The 20,023-nt window shown below is 46.6% G+C and overlaps 2 protein-coding genes across 6 annotated transcripts; both read left to right on the plus strand.

The window, feature by feature from the left end:
- The first annotated feature begins 234 nt into the window (after nucleotides 1-234).
- On the plus strand, nucleotides 235-8,490 carry LOC105560813 (broad-complex core protein isoforms 1/2/3/4/5). Of its 3 annotated transcripts, XM_012010255.1 has the most exons (5): nucleotides 433-705; nucleotides 2,297-2,696; nucleotides 3,071-3,515; nucleotides 3,604-3,898; nucleotides 4,073-8,490. In XM_012010255.1, exons 2-4 carry the CDS (start codon nucleotides 2,322-2,324, stop codon nucleotides 3,879-3,881), a joined length of 1,098 nt encoding a protein of 365 aa, XP_011865645.1. In that variant the 5' UTR covers nucleotides 433-705; nucleotides 2,297-2,321; the 3' UTR covers nucleotides 3,882-3,898; nucleotides 4,073-8,490. The 3 variants fall into 3 exon arrangements, with proteins under 3 accessions (XP_011865644.1, XP_011865645.1, XP_011865643.1); XM_012010254.1 differs by lacking the exon at nucleotides 433-705 and adding an exon at nucleotides 235-331 and having other exon boundaries at nucleotides 3,604-8,490; XM_012010253.1 differs by having other exon boundaries at nucleotides 436-705; nucleotides 3,604-8,490.
- Nucleotides 8,491-14,510: 6,020 nt separating this feature from the next.
- Nucleotides 14,511-19,712, plus strand: LOC105560814 (ankyrin-3-like). Of its 3 annotated transcripts, none has more exons than XM_012010258.1 (6): nucleotides 14,511-14,850; nucleotides 16,837-16,886; nucleotides 17,304-17,647; nucleotides 17,890-18,130; nucleotides 18,356-18,599; nucleotides 19,087-19,712. In XM_012010258.1, exons 3-6 carry the CDS (start codon nucleotides 17,304-17,306, stop codon nucleotides 19,638-19,640), a joined length of 1,383 nt encoding a protein of 460 aa, XP_011865648.1. In that variant the 5' UTR covers nucleotides 14,511-14,850; nucleotides 16,837-16,886; the 3' UTR covers nucleotides 19,641-19,712. The 3 variants fall into 3 exon arrangements, with proteins under 3 accessions (XP_011865648.1, XP_011865647.1, XP_011865646.1); XM_012010256.1 differs by lacking the exon at nucleotides 14,511-14,850 and adding an exon at nucleotides 14,863-16,482; XM_012010257.1 differs by lacking the exon at nucleotides 16,837-16,886.
- Nucleotides 19,713-20,023: the final 311 nt, after the last annotated feature.

Below are 20,023 nucleotides of genomic sequence, written 5' to 3' on the forward strand. Positions count from 1 at the left end.
GGGGGGGGGGGAGGGCGACGTGTGTCGCCTCTCCCGCGGAGGAGGAGATACGTACATATACACATACGTATACATGTATACATATCCCGTTTTTATTCACGCCGCGGAGACGCGAGGCTCCAAGCGCGCCCGGCTTCCGACGTGTAACATCGTCGGGCACGCGCCCCCGCGACACTTCGCCTCGTACGTTGCGACTCGGCTCTCTCGAGCGAGGCCTCGACACGTGATTGCCAATTCCGGGGGCGAGAGAGTGAGAGACGCGTCGTCTCGGTCGCGGTCGGGACTGCTTGGGGCAGAAGCGAGCGCGAGTGCCTCTCGAGTCATTGAATGAGTACGTTTCTCCCCCCCGCCCGCCCGTTCGTTCGTTCGTTCGTTCTCGTCCGTGCGTGCCGTCCGCGTCTACGGGAGCGCGTGCATCCGGTTTGTCACACGTACGCGCGAGTTCGCCGCGCGCACGCACGCACACACGCGGTGCCGCGTCGAGAGAGAGCCTCACGGCCTGGAAGGATTTTCGGCGGACGGCGTCCGTCCTCGCCCGATTCGCCGATCGATTCGCCGACGCCGCGCGCGCTCGATCGCCCGCTCGAATCCCGGGGTGGGGGTGGATTTTGCGTCGATCCCCCGCGTGCGATTGAAACTGCGGCGTGCGTGCGTGCGTGTGATTCTTGCATCCGTGCCTCTACGTCCGCGTACGACGCGAATCTGGTATGCGTATAAATGTGCGATCGTATATCTCGCTTTTTATGCGCGGCCGCGTACGTGTGTGTGCGTGTGTGTACGCGTGTGTGAGCGAGTGCGCGCGATGCGTGTAGGTGTGCGGTGGCGCGCGCGAACGCACGTACAGATATTGTTGTTCCGTCCAGACCTATGCCAGACAGCCATATTGCAATTTTTTTTTAACTCCTCTCTCTCTCTTTCTCGTTAACCTAGCCTCGGGTACCGCCGGATAATCTCTTTTGTTCTCGCGCGCGGCTCGATCGCGCCGCTCGGGCGAAACGCGAGCGGGCGAGATCCCCCTTCTACGAGGCGACCGAGTCCGGCGCGGTGCTCCGGCTGGTTCCCCGGCCCCGGCCCCGGCCCCGCGAGGCCCGTCTTTGTCTTTGTCTCCCGATGACGTTCCCGCGTTCAGCGCACGCTGCCTCTTCCGACGCCGAGGACGGCGCGTCGCTTCCCTCGCCAGCTGAAAGTGGGCTCGCTCGAGTCGTCGCTCGAGTCTGATTATTTAGGACTCGTCGCGGTCGCGTTCTTAGTGAGTGAGTGAGAGAGCGCGAGAGCGAGCGAGAGAGAGAGAGAGAGAGAGAAAGTGTGCGGGGGCCCTCGGGGAATCGCGGGCGCCGGGACGTCAGATTCGTCATTTGTTTCGTTAATTACGGGCGTCCGAGAATAACTCGCGGCGGTGGATGCGTTTCTCCGAATCCCGTTTTCTAACGCGCGGTGCGTCGGTGCGAGCGCCTTTGTCGAAGGTTCTTCTTTTTTTTTTTCTTCCCCCCATTGCGCTTTCCATTAACGCGCGCCCCGCGTGAATGCGCCGCTTTGTTCAATTATTCGTGCGCTGGCGACGCGCGCGCGAGAGAGACAGAGAGAGAGACTAGGTGTTCGCGGTCCGTTCTTATTTCGACGATCGCGTTAAGACTATATTTAAGACGCGGGACGGTCTCGCGGACGGACCGCTGCCCGGGGGTGTCAATTCTGTGTCCTGCGGTGTAGTGAAGATGTTGAAAGCGAGCGCCTTCGTCACGCTCCAAGGGGACGGCTGGCAGGAGACACAGCCTTTCCGGCATCCTCGCTGTTAGCGCGGGATAGAATTGACACCCTAGCTTGGACTCGTGATCAGAATTGCCTCCGTCTCCCCTAGAGAGCGCGATAGAGGTCTAGGAGATGACTGAGCAATTCCGAACATTTCCATGCTGGGCCACCCTCTTTATCGTCCAAGGTCCAGTTTCACAAACGTCGGTTAACTGTTGACCAGAGTTCGATCGACTTCCTATCTTTCTCTATCTTGTTATCCAAGGAGAGACTGAGGATCAATTAACCATGGGTTAAACGACGTTTGTGAAACTGGCCCTAAAGGCCTGTGTCCACGATGCTAGAACTTGATCCAAGTTCTAGTTCCGAGAAATGTATAGCCAATCAACTTGCAACTTTTATGGAATAGCTGCGATAATAGGCCTTTAGAGATAGTCTCCGAGTTTTGTGTGACGTTTGGCTGCCAAGCGCGCTCGAGAACGCCGTACAATCTATCTGAAATTGCGTGGATTCCGAATTACCTTGAACTCATTCTAATCTTTTCTTACAGATTTGTTTTACGCTGAGCTACGACCATGGAAACTGGAAATAACTTGCCCAGCCCGGGCACTTATCCCGGCGGGGATCGCCAGCAGTTCTGTGTCTCTTGGAACTCTCATCAGTCGAACATGCACAGTGCGTTTCCAAAGCTACTCAGCTCGGAGCAGTTTGTCGATGTGACTCTGGCCTGTGACGGAGGCTCGATAAAGTGTCACAAGGTTGTGTTGTCCGCCTGCAGTGACTACTTGGAGCGCCTACTGTTGGAGATACCGTGCACCCACCCCGTTATCTTCCTCAGAGACATGAAGATGTGGGAGCTTCAGGCCCTGGTCGAGTTCATGTATCGCGGCGAGGTGTACGTCGAACAGCAACAGCTGGCTACATTGATGCAAGCGGCGGAAGTTTTGCAGGTACGCAAGAATCTGGCGCTTGTTACGTCTCCGACTGCGGCCACTTCTTTTCCCTTCGACGAGTGCCGTCGTAACGAAGGCTAATATTGCACGAATACCTTGCTTATTTCATTGAGCAAAATAGTAGTTGTTTCGCGCCCGAGTCCCTGTTTTCACCGGCGTCGTTTGACATTGATCCTATCTCGATTCGTGTAACTGTCCCCTCAGAAAGAGGTGAAAGACAAAGTTGAGACCAAGATCGAGATTGAACGACGCTGTGGAAACCAGGGATTAGAGTAGCAATACTGGAATTACATGGCGACTGTATACATACAATTTTTTTTCCTTCCGTATGCGAGAGACCACCTGACAATATGTTGTACGTTCTCCGTCAGATTCGTGGCTTATCCACTCAGGGAAGCGATAACTCGGCGAGCGAGAGCAATACGCAATCGTGCGATTCTAACGCGCCTGTCACCCCGTCGACTCCTACTCACGGCGACAGCAACTTCAAGGTGGAAACCTCATCCAACGACGAGACCTCCTCTGACTTCCTCTCATGCCCGACAATGACTAACACGGGAAACAACTCTGCCGCCATCACACCACCTGCCTCGCACAATCCCAACTCCTCCAACTACGTCAACATGGAGCACAGCGAGGCGCTGCAGCATTTAGAAAAAGCCCTCAGCGCCTGCGAGGCGACCCTCACCGAAACCACGGGTATGGTGAAAATGGAGCCGGACGAGCAGTTTGTACAGCAGCAGGAAAAACCGTACTCCATTAGCATGGTGTCCAGTAATAATTGCAATCCCAGCAGCCCATTTCCCGCGATCGAAGGTGAGCCTTGGGGTCCAATTGTCTCTCTCGCCCGCGACGGCGCTTATGCACGTTTAGCGCACGCTAAATATCGTCGCGTCTTTTCAAGGTTATCAAAGACGACAAAGGCGTTCGGAAGAGGAACTCAAGCAAGCTTCGGACATGGTGGCACGCGGCATGACGTTTCAAGTAGCCTCGGAAAAGTACAAGATACCGATCAGCACAATCCGCTTCTACATGGTCAGAAAGGGCATTTTACAGAGGCGAAAACGCGGCCGCGGCTCCAGCAATCTCGGTATGAACAGCCAGCCGAGCAGTCCGGCCAGTCCACCGTATCATATGATGAATTATCGTTTGCCGGAGAGCCTAAATTCCAGCCTACCGTAGTGCTGTACAAAGAAGTAGTGAGTTTTTTTAGAATTCAGTTTTGAATCGGACAAACTTTTTATCGCCACATCATCAAAGAGCTGTTCCAGACGTTGGTTTTTTTTATATACTTTTTAAGCTCCCTTACACTGAGATAGCTTTTATTTTATTTTCCTCTACTCTCCCCCCTTTTTTTTTAATTTTATTTTCAGTTCATCACGCATCATTCTTCATTCGTACTCGTAGCGGCGTGCTCGCGCGCTGGTTTACAAGACTACTATGTTTAGAGCGTATAACGTATTTCTGCATTTATGCCATTATCGATTCAGTGTGCATTCTGGAGATATAATTTGTGTCTCGAACAGCTCCGCTCCATGTACATACAAGGAAAAAGAAAGCTACCATATGTAAAAGTTCGAACACAGCATTAAGTTAAGGAACTTAGCAGGCGATTGTGTCTTACATCGTGTTTATGTATCTTATTACCGTGTTTATATATGTATGTTTGTTGAATTCATTGTCCCTGGAAAGACTGCCTGAGAAGAATCCCGGTTTTTTATTTTTACTTTTTTTTTTAGTACAAAGATACAAATTGTTCTGCGGAGCTCAGTAAACACCGACAGTTACATAACGTTGATACTACAATCTCCTACTCATCGATGTAACAATTATGTACAACAAGCGTTACATTACATTGATATTGAGTGAGAAATTGTAACATTGATGTTATGTAACTGTCAGTTGGTGTTTAATGGGAGTATATTGGGTCATTCGTATATATATTTAGAATGTATTATAAAAACGCTGCGTGAAGCTAGCAGCAGATTATCCGCGTAATTTGCGGTTCGCTTTTCGTAAGAGATTCGCGTGTGGCGTGAACAGAAGCAGAGATTCGTTTGTCAGTACAGAGTGCATTTTGGCAAAAGCAAAAGGCGTGAAACGTCGCGAATTGATCGTGACTTTTTTAAGATGTACCATAGAGCAAAGCCTTACATAAGGAACCAAAAATAGCAAGGATACATTATTGGTAAATAAGGATGTTGGATGACTTAGTGATGTAGAAAAATTGCTTATCATGTAGAAGGACAAGAGTGACAAAGAGTGGAGGAGTTTGTTTCTCGATCTTGTCGTTCGGTATATGTTATTTTTCCAATTTTGAGATTTGAATTTATTCCCTCAGGACACGAACAAATTCAAAATCTTTTCCGACAGTTGTATTTCAGAAAGTATAATCGAAACGGATTGAAAATCATTCTTCTATACTCGCTAACATCCTAAATTTCTTTGATATCTGCGACTTCCAACGTCCTTGATTTACTCGGTAGGCGTTTCGTATATGATAAATGTAGATGAGAGTCTCCCTATTATAAGATAGACTTCTGATACGAAATAGCAATTCTGCTAAATTAATGGATATCATTGTTGATTCTGTTCATCATGAATCAAATTAGAATACGCTATTCTTTTACGTGAATGGATTTCCGTGAATCTACTGCGAATCGGGAATCGTGAATCACGAATTTAGGTCACGTACAATGTGACATTAGCTTTAAAGGGGCAGCCTATTTTGAAGTTTTGGAATTTTTTCTTGATAATACGCGGAAAGACAAAAATAGAAGAATTTTTACGATAATACTCTCTTTTACGTGGAACAGAAGAGACGTGTTGAAGATACATGAAAAGTTTCACATGCTCCGTTTCTGGAAAGTAAAAGCTGACGTTTTCAAAATGACGGTGCTTTAAAGCCAAATTTCTAATTTTTATCTTGTAAAATTATTTATGTATGACACTTTTTTTTTATTTTTGATACATTCAAATTCTCAACATAGTATGAAAATGATGTGAAAATTATGTGAAAGTCCTGTCAAGTTAGAAAAAACGTGGATTGCACGTTTTCTGAGATACGCCTACTAATTTGAAAGAAAAATCGCCGAGAAAAGAAACAAGAATTGTTGAGAAAGTACTTCTTTGGAGGGTTTTGAAATAAGCTGCCTTTTTAATATTTCGTTCTCTCGTACAAAGCACAAAGGAACTGTATACGTACGAGAACTCGCGTGTCATCCATCGTGAATTAATATCGGAAATATTAATTCTATATTTATAAGTGCTTGCATTGTAACGGCGTCAAACTTATAAGAGATATGGCATTAAAGATCAAAACAGTAGGTTGAGCAAATGTGAACAAATGTCTTTAAAATCTTATTATTTTGAGACTTTTTTATACGCAGGATTTGTATGTAAACGCAGACGATGAGAGGTATTACTGGACGATAATACGAATTGTATAGAATATTCATATATCTACGATAAGAATTCCTTCATGCTGTGGACGAACGCTACGCGTATGGTTGGTGTCAGCCGTGTTCCGTTCTTCTACTTAGTGACAGATGTAGTTAGCTTATATGGATAGTAATGAGATACGTTTTTGAATCCTGCATCAATATCGTTCGTAGAGATTTACAAGATTTACAAAGTACAGTTCAAAGAAAAAAAAAGGAAGGAGAAAAGACAAAAAAAAAGCAGAAAAAGAGAAAAAGAAGATTGACTATGTCAAATAACCGATATTTTTTTAATGACCTCGAAATGTTTTGACAAGGGAAGGCATTCGTAGCATAAGTTATTTTTTATTACACATCGTATTTATATATATGGTTCAGTGAAGCTCATCTTGCTCTCGTTAAGTTATCTGTGGCATCTGTACGGCATATATGTACGTATTTACCGAGTATTTATCTTTCTGTATTTTTAAATAAGCCCCACAGAAATAGAGAGATTCTTAATTATGACACGCTTTATATTCTGCACCAGAGAGTGACGCTTAAAGATCAAAAATGTATACAGTTATAGAAAGACAGGAGGGGTTGTCCATGATCGATTAGTCACTATGTTTAAGACTGGTAACACGTGGCTAATATAACCAGATTAAAGTCTTAGACACAGCAATCCTCAATCTATTATATAAATATTTTTGTAGGCACTTTGTCGAGGAAGGTTTCTTCTTTCTGCCTTTATTCTATATATACCTTGATAACTTATACAGTAAGAGGAACCGGTATTTATTCGAACTTTACCATTTAGCTTTGTTGAACATCACAAGAGATGAACGATCATGATACGTATGTAGTGTAATGCTTTTTACATGCATAGTGTACAAATAACAGCATTTGTAATTGACGATAAGAATTACCTGTTGTCTGTAAAAATCGAAACGCCAGTCTCACGTTGTTTTTACGGACACTGGTTCTGCCTTTTCAAAGAAGTTTAATTGTGTGACAACAACTGTGGCGCGCATACAATGTAATTGTACGGTGTATTGCCTTTGTTAAATAGCATTTTGGATAAAGCCATATTTTTCCATGCAACGCAATAATCCAGCAAAATAAATTACAGTTAAACTGAGAAGCAGCCTAAAATAGGAAAGAGTGCCAGATACAAAACAAAAGTGGATATGAACAATAACACATAGAAGATAAAGTAAAGTTTATCTATCACTTAGAGTATGTAACTGCCTTTCTCTGGCCTCATACTGGATCATTAATTTATTTATATTAGACAATATACAAGATACATGTAAAGGGAAGGAAAAAAAAACTAATCTAACTTAGAAGGCTTGTTAGAGCTTGGATTAATTGCAGTAAGACTGCTGCCATCCGACTGAACACATTCTCAAGACGCTGAAGTTGAACATTTAATCGAAACACATGTCACAGATCTTACATGATTGTATTTATTCTCATTTATCATTTCTTTATGCAATCATTACGTATTTGACAGACGCGATTGTCTCTGTACATTTTCACCATATATCGAGATATATTGGAAAAGCAAGGAAAAGAGAAAGGAAAGAGAATCAAGCAGTAGATTGGATATTGTAATGTTAACGCAAACTGAAAACATGACTTGCAATTGTTGCCTGTTGTAATGTCCAATGAGAGTTGAATTGTAATGACTTACTCGTATATGGCGTCCCTTCCAGCAAGGGATCGGTATCGTGTAAATCATTATTCTAAGAGTTCCAGTTGACAAAGGTTTTATACGGATCTATTAAACCCCAGTATTCCAAACCAATGAAAAATAATTAGTTTTCTAATAATAATGATACAATACAATTTTATGTGAATTTAGTACAGTGCTTAAGTCAGTAATGCTCAGCGTATCTAACAAATATTTTTAGTGGAACTCCGTGTCATACTCACATGTATCATAACGTCTTAAAGTATGTAACTAAACCACAATCAAAGAAGTGTGAACGATACTTAATGACTATTATCATAATAGCCACTTATGATAGCAGTAAATAGGTAGCCATTTTGAGGCAGTTTATAATTATATTTAATTACACTGTGTATCGCTTTGGTCTCTCCGTTTTTACGATGGTATTATTATTTGTAGATAGAATACATAACTCTAGAATCGATGGAACCTCGAATCATTTATTTGTAAGTCTTTTTTACAGTTACCGAATATCTAATTGATTAAATAGGCAATGCAATTAAAACAAAAGGAAAAAAGAAAAAAATTACACACCACGCTCATACACACGCACGCACACACACACACACACACATACACATAAATACCTACATAAATACGTGACATACAGAGATCTGTTCGCGTAACCAATACGATTGTGGTGGATGTCGTCGTTTGATTTTTGTTAACTTTTCATGTACGAGCGGTTAAATACGATTGCATTCAGTTGGCAACAAGCATTGGCGTATTTCGCGTAAGAGCCGATTGTTCCAACATCTTGACAAGCTACTGATTAAATTATGTCTATCTCTGTCTAATTAAAAACAGAGACGTGTATGCGATTTAACTGTTGGTTAACTCGAGGGGTTGAAACAATCTGCCCTAAAAGTAGTATTTTTATATTTTCTTTTTAGCTTAAGTTTTTACTTTTAGTGATTCAATTGATAGAAATTTAATTTACATTACGTTAAACTTAAGAGGAAAATTTCCGGCGTAATACTTTCTGCGCGGTCTGAGTAAGGACAACTACAATGTGCACACGTTAGAAATAAGGCGGACATCGAGATATTTTCGACTGTTCGATTTACCCGATTTACACTTCTTACTATTATTACGTCGGAAAACGTTTATGAGAAAATCTTACGTTTAAATATGTTAGTCAATTGCAAACAATAATCTTCTTAAGAAATTATCGTCTGTTGTAGTACATATAGTTGCTTGCCTATTTACTACGAAGGAAATTACATGCTTTGATGTTTTGTGAATGACTTGTGTAGCAACAATAGACGAGATTGACTTGTAAACGTTCATTTTTCTAACTGTAGCGTTACAGAAATCTAATTATTACGATTATCATTAGGGATTTGTATGTTGTATCAGAATTATACAATGCCATATTACGCCGAATCGCCGCCGACGCTTCGACCGTTGTTCCCCCGAGCTACTCGTTACTCAGTTCCCTTCGCAGTACTCGCGCGACACTGTCCCGAGCGATTCAGTATTATATATTGTACATCACGTGCGAAAGCCTTTGACTGCGTCCGTTCACACGGTTTAGATCCTTAAGCATTAGAGAGAACTTTGTAGAATAGTCCCCATTATAGTCAACACTTATTATTACTACACGAATGTACATTTTGTGCGCTGTTGCGTCGAGGAGCACCGCATTCGAGGACGCTTCGGCGAGCGGTGGACCCGAAGGCAAACGAGACCACGAACGAACGTGGATCGAGCGTAACGTTCGCTTCTTTCTCTGATGTATCGAGGGAAGATGATTTTCATTGGTTTCATCATTTTGTGATTGATACACATTGAGGCAAGCTCGTTCGTTTGCTCGTTCGCGTTTGCTCATCCTGTGAAAGTCAATCAGTGGATTATCACTGAACATTCACTGATTCGCAGTTATAAGTGCAGCACTAAATTATTCAGTGCTTTACTTACAACTGTTTTCAATGATAATGCACCGATTGATTTTCAGAGAGTACGCTCCGCGCTACGTCGGGACACGCGCGTGTCACCATCCGCGCTTTCGAGCGCAATGTCGCATCGACGCCTCGTCGCAGCCGCGCCACGCCGGAAATTAATTGTACCGCGTCAATTAATTTCTTCGTCGTCGCGGCTCTCTTTCTCTCGTCGGGGACTGTTAACGCACATAACGCAATTCGGTTCTGTAAACGCCAGTATGAATATGTTTCGCGTACGATTGCCGGCGATGGCGTGGCGACGTGCCTCGATCAGACTGTTGTCGTAAGCGGGATTTGAATACGGATGTACCCTCGAGAAGCGTGCGGATTCAGTGTAATACGGCAAGAGATTCACGTGTATGCGAAAAATACATGAAACTGACAAACACGTGCTTACGCGCACACGAATGCGCATACATTGTACGAGTATAGAAGAGACATATAAGGGACGAGGGAGAGATTGAGAGCTGAGCCGACTCGACTCGACTCGTCTCGTCCCGCCGACTGTAATATAATTTTCGCAGAACGTACCGTGCCGTTCGGTTTTTGCTGATCGCAACAAACCAGCTTTTATAATTCGCGTGTAAGGTCACCGTCAGGGTGTAAGATCTTAAGCAAAGTTGGTTACGGGTGTCGTTATATAGTAAGGCACCGCGTATATAGCGAGCAAATAGAGGAGAAAGGGAGTCCAGTGAGGAGATTAAAGAAAAAGAAACTGTGGAGAGAAACACAAATGTTAGTGCGTAAGAATGAGGATTATTGAGCGTTGACAGATCGGAGTTGCGTAGGAGAGAAAGGGTCTTTCCAGCGCAACGGATATGTCGTGAGTGTAAATGACACTTTTGAAAGTAGCCTGACTTCCGAAGGGAAGAGAAAAAGAAAGAGATTGGAGCTACGGTAGAGGTAAACGTAAGGCGAACTTTGCTAACGAATGCTCGAATGTGCGAAATTTGCGTTTGTCACCGACAATCCGGTTCACTAACGCTTGTCCTGATTTTTTATTTTAATCGCAAATTAACATGTCATTCGGGAGCTTCGTCGCAAGATATTCTCATCTGCAGAGCAATTTAAAACCATTATATGTATTTTTAGAAGTATATACAATGATTTAAATTTTGCATATATACATATATATATATATATATATACAGTAGCGAAACTAGCTCTTCGTGTGCTCTCTACAAGGTTTTGTTTTGGGGCCCCTCAGTTGTTTTTTTTTTGAGGAAAAATAAAATAAGTATGACATAAGACGATTGTTGCGTCGTTGAGAGGTCGAGCAATTGCTATATCGCTCAATAACGCAAATTTACAATTTAATAAATTCAAAATTTAAAAGTTTGAAAAATCGAACATTTGGAAAGCACTCCATTTTTTTTGTTAGTTCCGTTTCAGGGCCCCCCTCTCTCCTGTCTCGGGTCCTGTGCCTGTGCACCTGTTGCACGTGCCTAGTTACGGCGCTGTGTATATAATATATATATATATTATATGTACACAATGGCCACGCACTTGTATAGATGAGTTTGTTAACACACGTGTAGTAGAGACTCGCGTTCAACAATTCTTGCTGCAGAGAGAATGCCTCGCCTTCCCCCCCTCATCTCCTCTTCCCGATTACAATCGTTTGATTTTTCGCCACGCGTAAGAATTGCGTCGTGTGATCTTTTCTTCCCAAAAATTCTGCCGGATCATCAGTTGAAGCGGAGCGCATATTTCGATACATTCGTTTAGTATTGTATCCGTTGTATTGTAAGGACTGCATTTTAAGGATTGTAAGTAAAGAAAAGGGATTGCTTGCGGAACAAAATATGAACATCCAACTCGAGTAATTTTAAGGTCGTGTAACATGTGTTAGTGAAAAAGCATGCTTCTTAGTAGGGAGTTAGGATGATGCATAACAATAACTATTATAATTGAAATTAATTATGAATATAAGGTATTTAATATAAGTGCAAAATATTTCCTAATAAAAAGTATTGCTGAAAAAAAAAATATATATATATATCCGCATGTGTCCTGCGCTCTTTCGTCGCTCTCGCGCGCTCAGGTATCCGCTTAGCGAACGCAAATTGAACCTTTGTCGCCACGGGGAGTCGAGGGGGAGACTGAAGGGACCCACAGGTTTTTCTCGGTACGAGAAGAGACTCGCGCGCGCGTGTGTGTGTGCGCGCGTAGTCGTCTTTCTTCGCGGTTTTCTCTTCATTTATCACGTACGTGGGTCTCGGTCCGGCCATCGACCTTGTTTTCGCACCTCCCCCAAGGTCTCGACCGAGAATGAGGCCCGGTCTGTATCAATCGACGCTTGACCTACGGGGCACCGGTTTACCTCGGGCGTTCGAAATCGCCTCTTACCGTCATTTTTACGCCAAGATCTGCGGGACCACGCGTACAAAGCATTTAATGAACTCTATCCGTAACGCCACTTGATTCGGAAGAGCGACCCACGTATCTGCGTTTGTTTAAGTCTCGATAACTTGTCGTTAGGTCAACGTTTTCGATTTATTGGTGCGTGCAAAGTAATGATTGATGATTTGATTTTTGTGTTTCCGTGAGACCCGTGTCTGACTACGAATTGAGATTCCCCAGTAGCACATCGCACCGGCTGAACATCTCAAAAATTTCTCTCCGCGCAGGTTCAGCGATTTTTACTCCAATCGGTCAAATTTCAAATTCTAATCCCGATGTCAATCCGTAGTCTGGTACGCGCTTAAAAGTTCCAGCCGTTCGAGTCGCGACGCACTCGCGTATATATCGCCGTCGTTTTCCACGGGCGAAAAGAAAGCTGTGGAGATCGTATTTGAAAATTGCGAGGGGATTCCTCTTTTTTAATTTACATTCGCAGTGAGAGCGCGTGAATAAAAATCAAGCTCCATCCTGTGAAGCAGAGCCGTGTCTCTCTGCGCGTTTTCGGAACATTGACGGTTCCCAAGCGAGATCGTCGAAGTGACGCCTCGTTTTCCTTGGAAAAATCCTCTACGTTTGTTATACGCGAGAGAAAAACAATTCTCTCTTCCACCCCCTTCCCCCCGTTGGCTCCGGTGTCACCGTCCCGCTCTCGGTCGCGCGCGCGCGGACGGGAAATTCAGAGAAATCGCGGGCTGTTCGGTTTAATTTCGGCTCGGAGAAGATCAGTGAACTTTCTGAAAGACGTAGTTGTAGACAACGGGACAGCGGAGTTGTTGCTCCGTTATTACATACGTATCCGGCGGGGGGGAGGCAGGGGGGTGGTGCGGCAGGAATCTCTTTGTGCGTGCCGCCACGTGCGCGTCGTGTCATGCGCACGATATTTACAGAGCGCCGCGCGCTTACTGTAAATTGAACTTGTTGCAACAAAACATTCCATTATCGCAGATATTATTGACGTACAATTGTCGGTCGAGTGGTCTCTCGGAGATGCGTCGTTTAGAATCGTCGACGGCGCCGAGGGTGACACGGGGTGGTCGCCGGGGGTGTTCGGAAAGGAAAGCGACGCAGCCCGCGTCGTGAAAATTATTATCGAAATTAAGTAATTATTGATAATTTGATTTTTATGATCACAAGACACTTCTGTGAATATTTCGAGAATATTCTTGAAGAATATGTGGAATACTCCATAGGTCATTCTTATATATTTGTCTTATAGTTCTGACAAACGTTGATCTCTCGATATTTTAATGCTATCAGTCTTCTACCGACCTTTCACAACAATTGACGTCTTTAAAAAAAATTTTATATCTACTCCATATGGGTGCAGAGTGATTCGTTCCTCCATGTATTCTTATATTACTACCAATGTCACCCATTTTTTGCTGTCACATCCAATGGGTTGTTAAGAATTTTTAATACTTGATAAGGACCAGTATTACTGGTCGAAACGTTGTATGTTTTAAACGAAATATATTGTGCCAGTTAATTGTCGACGTTATCCTTATTATTTGTTCTTTATTTACTGGCGATCCATCTCTTCAAGTTTTTATTTGTCTTATGTTCGTAGAATATTCGAACTGGCACTACTATAAATCTTTTTCGAATGTCAATAGAATGATCTATCGATTATAGCGTGTCGGTTATACATGGTACGACGACAGGTTTCACCGCCTTTTGCATAAGATAAATGTATTACACAACAAACAATGTGCAATACGTAAACTCGATGGATATTGAAAAATTATTCTGAACGAATATTCCACAGACAGTCTCGGCGAATATTCAAAAAAACGTTCTTCTTTGTTATGAATGTACGACTTCTAATTGTAATAATCTATGCGCATTTATAGAATATTCGATTGGAATATTCTGAAATTAAGAATACTTGCACTCCAGAAGAATATTCATAGGACTTTGTGTGCTATCTGGGACTCGGCATTGATTAAGCATTGGCTAAACATCTCAAAAATTCTTTCCGTGCAGGTTTAGTCATTTTTACTCTAAATTTACTTCGTCATTTGACGTTTACTTGATTTACCACACAGACGTACGCGAATTATGTATCTTGAAAAAAAGTTACACTAAACGGTCAGGGAAAAATGAATTCCGGCTCCTGGAAAACCTGAAAAAGTCAGGGAATTCTTTTCATTGAGTCTGCTGGACACCCTATTTACATTATTTCAATGTTGCGCCGATATATTGTGCCGCTAGGTTGATTGTCGCGTGTCACCATCGCAGTTTCGATAAATGCGCGTTTTCACGGCGATTGCGCACCGATCGTCAACACGGATGGCAAAATATTTTCCAAAACAAACGCACGTGAGCCGCGAGCGGGTGACGTCGCGAGGGGTTCGATGACGTTCGCGGTTCCGCTTCCTCCCCCAGGAGACCGAGAGGAAAGGGGTGGTCGTCCCCGTAGCCGCGCTGCGAGGTGGAGAACGCGTCCTCCCGTCTACGCGCTAAAAGACAAAAATTGCGTAGCAGCCAAAAGACACATGCGCGAACTCCCGAGTGCGTACCCCTTTGTGTTATTTTCGGGTGGCGAGTCGCGCCGCCTCGCCGGAGGCTTTAAATAGGACCGGGTCGCCCGACGAAGAAGGCAGTTCTCGCGACACCGTTCCTACATGCTGGAGCATCGTACCGTCTTTGACGTGAGTAAACAATAAACGCGGTAAACGTCAGGTTCATCCGACGCGGACGGGGCGGGCGAGAGATCGTCGATCGTCCGAGGGTTGAGCTGTCAGTGATCGAAGCACTGTCCTCGCAAGATAGGATATCTTTCTCCCTCGACGCGGTGAGACTTTCGATTGATGCAAGACTGAACGGTAAACCGCTGAAAAATTGCGACGTTACTCGATGGCTATGATTTCTGCCGGGAACTCTTCTCGGAGACCGCGTCCACTCTGAAGAGTTTTACGAGTAAGATCTGACAACTGGTCCCTCCTCATCTAACCGTCTCTTCCCTCGAAAGTCAATTGGCGGCTCGAAATCGAGGAACGATATCGTTCGTTAAAATGAAAATCGGGAGGACCAAGTGAAATGTCCTGACAATTGAAATTTTTTAATTAACAGTTCACCTCTGGCAACGAGTTCCCTACACGTGTACATTATATTTTTACTCCGCACGTAAAGAGATGCACTCCGGAATTATTAAAATGCCCGGACGAATAATTTAATAATGCGTTGCTATCGGGAATCGGTGTGTTTAACGGTACACCTTTAGTTTCACGTTCAGCGATGGACGGTTTTACGACGAAAGCTCTCAATCGCGTCGTGCGACAGATGTCAAGCCGTAATATCTGGGGCGCGCTACTGCCGCTTCGATACCTGAAGTATTACGGCAAATTGCGCGACATTATCAAGATCTTGCATCAATCCGGGGCAAATGTTTACGATAGTCGGATATACGCGGCGAAAATTGGCAGTGAATATCGGCTCTTTTGCGTCGTTACCGCGCTGGTGAGAGATCGATCTTGATCTTACGAGGAAACTAAGAATACGCCGGGCGATGCGAGATTATCAGCGATCCAAGAATCGCGGGGCGTTTCGTTATCGGAGCGACTTTGGTTCTCGCGTTGTTTCCCCGCGAATTAATTTGTCCCAAGTCAGTAATGTAATTTTTATGACGTACGGAACTAGCCCTCGCGATTACAACGATCCGCGCTTGGTCGCGCAGACTTTAATTAAGTTCTAGCTCTCCTTGACGTTATAATTTAACCAAAATATAGACGCGGGGAAGGAGAGAGAGAGAGAGAGAGAGAGGGAATTTCCTTAACTAAATTTAGCAATAAGCGGTTCCATTGAGAGGAACCGTGAGAATCAACTTTAAAGTTGTCGGGCGCGAATCTGCGCCTTTCGGCAAACTCGACGGGGCAGATTCCGAAATCGCGCGATTAGGTCCACCCCTCTCGAATCGGAGAGGACGATTCGGATCGTCTGTCGCACCGAGCCACGCGATTGTTCGCGCAACAAAGGGACAAGGTGGCCGAGGCGGTGAGCGCGTCGTGCGCCAGATCTTCGCGGAGGCGCAGACTGCGTGATTCTCGATCGACGACGCCGCGGGACTTCCGGCATCATCGCCAAAATTGCGCCGTCCTCTTGGCAGAGCCTCTGCTGCTCGTGACGCGCGTCAGCGAAGTTCCCCGCCGCGGCAACGGCGATTGCATTGCTCGCCCATCGTCGGCCAAATCGTGTCCCGCGAAGACCGTTGCGGGAGAATCTTCGCGCTTGCGGCTGCGTCCCACGGCGACTTACACCAGCGATGTCCGGGATCTGGAATTTACGTAACATACTCTACGATCTGTGGCACTCTGTAAAATTTATCAGCTCACCTTCCGACCTTTTTGTCATTTTTTTCTTCAGCCGACGTCCTTGCTGCATCCTTGCGCAAGTTCCGTTGCGGTAGAAAAGATTGTAAATCGCGGGGGTGCGAGAGGAGAACCTGAGAAACAATACGCGGGGTCTCGCTAAAACCAAAAAAAATACGTTCGTTATCTTCCCGCGTTAACAATTTGAAACGTCAGTTAGAAATTGATTAAGATAGGCCGCGGGACTACGTGCTGTTCAAATATCTGTCTAACATTGCGAGAGCATAAGCCGATTCCTATTATTAATCTCCCTATCTTGTTGTATTGCAGATTTGTCGGATTTACGTGCTCGTGTAAGGCAAATCAGACTCGATATTAAAGTGCGTATCAACGTTAGATACACGTTAACAATGCATGTCACGTACCGTTCTGTCTTCGCGGCCTCGACGAGAGCGTCTTTTCAGCGTTCCGCGGGAGACGATTTCCGCGCCGTTAGAAATAACGCCGAGGACGTTACGTGTCGACGGGCACCGTCGACGGACCGTCTCGACGATACCCGAGGGTCGATTCTGCATCTGGCAGTACAGTGAAAATGGTGAAAGCGCGCGGCTTTTCGTCCCTCTCCAAGGGGACAGTTCGAAGGAGACAAAGCTACTCACTTTTAGCATTTTCACTATAGTGCGAGATACAGGAATTGACCGTCTCTGCTAACGCGCGAGATGATGTGCGCGCGTTACGCAATCTCCCTCCCGTTCTTTCTCTCATCTCTAGCTATCTCTTTGCGTTGCGCCACGTAGATGCCGACCGAGTGCATCGCCAACCCGTTGCAACGGGAGCTGGCCGACTCGATAATACGGCTGCAGCCGCTCGACGAGATCCGCATCCTCCTGGCGTGCGGCGCCAAGCCGAACGAGCCGGTCACCCAGGGCCTCAGGCCCCTGCACTACGCCGTCTGGCAGCGGTACACCGAGGCCGCCCAACTGCTGCTGGTGCGCGGCGCCGACATCGACGCCACCGACGAGTGCGGCTACTCGGCCCTGCATCTCGCCGCTGAACACGGCTACCTGGACCTGGTGAAGCTGCTGCTCAAGTATGGCGCCAAGGTGGACCACCGGCAGGACACGGGGGAACTTTTCCCCAGGTACGTCGCGCGACTCTCACCCCGCTTTTCATCAACGCCGTTTAACTTTGATCTTAGCGCTCTCTGTCTCTCTCGTCATATCATCTTTTGTCTCTTTCTGAGGGGACAGTTGGAAAGAGACAGAGGACAGATTGAACTAAGATCGAAGAAACGGGCGGCATTAGTGGTCGACCGTCGTCGTCGAAGTCTTTTCAAACACTCGTGAAGACCCGATGTAATTCTCGCAATCTCCTCCGACTTAGGACCATGTTGTGCGACGAGCCGCTGCGCTTGGCCCTGCGGAACCGCCACGTCGAGGTCGCGAGGATCCTGCTCGAGGCCGGCGCAAATCCGAACAAGAGATACTTCTTCGGCTCCGAGATCAATCTGGTGTCGCCCTTGGACCTAGAGTGTATGGAGCTGCTGCTGGCCTTCGGCGCTCATCCGAACGCGCGGGATCGCGCCGGGCTGACGCCCCTCATGAAGGCCGCCAGACTGCCGCAGGTAAGCGGAATCGGCGAGGCGGAGTATTTGCTCGTCGACCAACAAACGCGGGACCCCTTATTTCCCGCCGGTTCAGAGCCACCTAGAAGTCACCGGAGACGTTCCATTTTTCTCAAATTTTCTCCCTCCCTCAGACACGCTTTTCCAAGTACTTTGAAGTAATCGCCCTCGAATTTGCTAAGATCGTTACGAAATCGCGGAGAAGCTGATCGCTGAATGTCGCAGGGAATATCCTCGGTGCTTCTGCTGCTGAGCTACGGCGCGGACGTGAACGCGACGGCGGACGCCAGGCACGATTACCGGACGGTGCTGCATTACGCGATCCTCGGCGGCGACCCGACGGTGATCAATCTGCTGCTGAAGCAGGGCGCCCGGCTGGACCTCGGGCCGGACTATCAGAAACCGACGGCCCTGGATCTGGCCGTGCTCAAGGGCGACCCGTCGCTCGTCGAGATGCTGCTCGAAGCCGGTGGGTATCCCGGGGCCGATAACGCGCTGGCATACGGCCGAAATCGCGCGGCATCCGAAGGCCGAATACGCGCGTCCGGTATTAAATCTATCCGTGTCGTATCGAGCCTTTTCTCGCTCTCGGAGCACGGCACGCGATCGTAGATAGACCTCGCGGCCGCGTCGCGCCAAGAACCGATATCTCTTTCATTCGGATAAGCGCGCGACCCAGGGCGAAATCGTATCCGAAGCGATATCTCGACAATCTAATCGAATTGAAGTGCTCCGGAGACGAAGACGAAAAGATTGCATTCTCTCGATCGCGGTTCCCGTTGCCGAGCACTTCCTCGAGTTTTTTCCCGCGAGGACTCGGCTCTTGTATTCCACGCCCGGGCTTGGTACTCGAGAATAACTGAAGCCCCGAGACACAGCACCGAGCTGACGATGCACGAGATTAATTATTAATCCTGCACAAAGAGGCTACTGACGAAATTGATTGTATTCCCCAGGGGCGGACGTGAACGCGACGTCGCCGATCATCGGTTCGCCGCTGCACGTGGCGTGCGCGGACAACATCCCGAACCGGCTGGAGATCCTGTCCATGCTGCTGGAGCGCGGCGCCGATCCCAATCTGGTGATACGCAGCGACGACGGGCCGGCGCTGCGGCCGGTGCTCGCCGAGTACGTCGCCTCGAACGAGAACCCGTCGGTGGAGATAGTGGCGTTGTTGCTCAAGTACGGCGCCCGGGTGGTGATCAAGACGCAGTTCCGCGACCCGCACGGCATCCTCAACTCGCTGCAGAACACGGCAGACAAGCCGCGGCTGCTGCGCGCGCTGCTGGAGGCGGCGGAGAGCTTCGATCCCTGCATGATCCGACGGTCCAGCAGCCTGACGGACGCGCAGAAGGCCCTGGTGATGGAGGCGGCCAGGACCCCGCTGCCGCTGACCCATCAGGCGAGGCTGATAGTCCGCAAGCTCTGCGGCACCAGGCTAACGAAGGTCGTCCGGAAGCTGCAGCTGCCGCAGTCGTTGCACCGTTACCTCCTCTACGACTACTACTAGCCGGCGGATCGTTGGGGGTCGAGGCATTTCGCGGGAGGGACGACGTTTGTCGGAGCACTCGCTCGAGTTTCCGGTAAATTGCGAGGACTCGGTTCCTGTATTCCGCGCCCGGTGGTACTCGGGGGGGAATAATTGAAGCCCCGAAAGACGCGGCACCGCGTCCATGTTTTTTTCGAGTCAATTATATATTACGGAGAAGTTGCCGCTCCGATCAGATTTGTTTTACACACTGTTCGTAATTCCAGCCGTGCGTACATTAATGTGTGGAGAAACACATCGCTTTGGTGCAGATCACATTTCAAATTGTGCTGAAGAACAACTGTTTCTAAATTTTAGTTCAGTGACCAGCGCCGTTTTCTTTTTCAGAGCTTCAATCGCACCAA

Source organism: Vollenhovia emeryi, unplaced genomic scaffold (assembly GCF_000949405.1).
Source record: "Vollenhovia emeryi isolate VEMERY1.0 unplaced genomic scaffold, V.emery_V1.0 DF939221.1, whole genome shotgun sequence".
In the NCBI taxonomy this organism is placed as follows: domain Eukaryota; kingdom Metazoa; phylum Arthropoda; class Insecta; order Hymenoptera; family Formicidae; genus Vollenhovia; species Vollenhovia emeryi.

Bases quoted from the DNA above. Each gene is read 5' to 3' on its own strand.
- LOC105560813 (XM_012010254.1), top strand. From the start codon at position 2,322: ATGGAAACTGGAAATAACTTGCCCAGCCCGGGCACTTATCCCGGCGGG. The intron at 2,697-3,070 runs GTACGCAAGAAT...GTTCTCCGTCAG, and splicing joins AAGCGGCGGAAGTTTTGCAG to ATTCGTGGCTTATCCACTCA. The intron at 3,516-3,603 runs GTGAGCCTTGGG...CGTCTTTTCAAG, and splicing joins CCCATTTCCCGCGATCGAAG to GTTATCAAAGACGACAAAGG.
- LOC105560814 (XM_012010256.1), top strand. From the start codon at position 16,461: ATGTCCGGGATCTGGAATTTAC. The intron at 16,887-17,303 runs GTGCGTATCAAC...TGCGCCACGTAG, and splicing joins AAATCAGACTCGATATTAAA to ATGCCGACCGAGTGCATCGC. The intron at 17,648-17,889 runs GTACGTCGCGCG...CCTCCGACTTAG, and splicing joins ACGGGGGAACTTTTCCCCAG to GACCATGTTGTGCGACGAGC.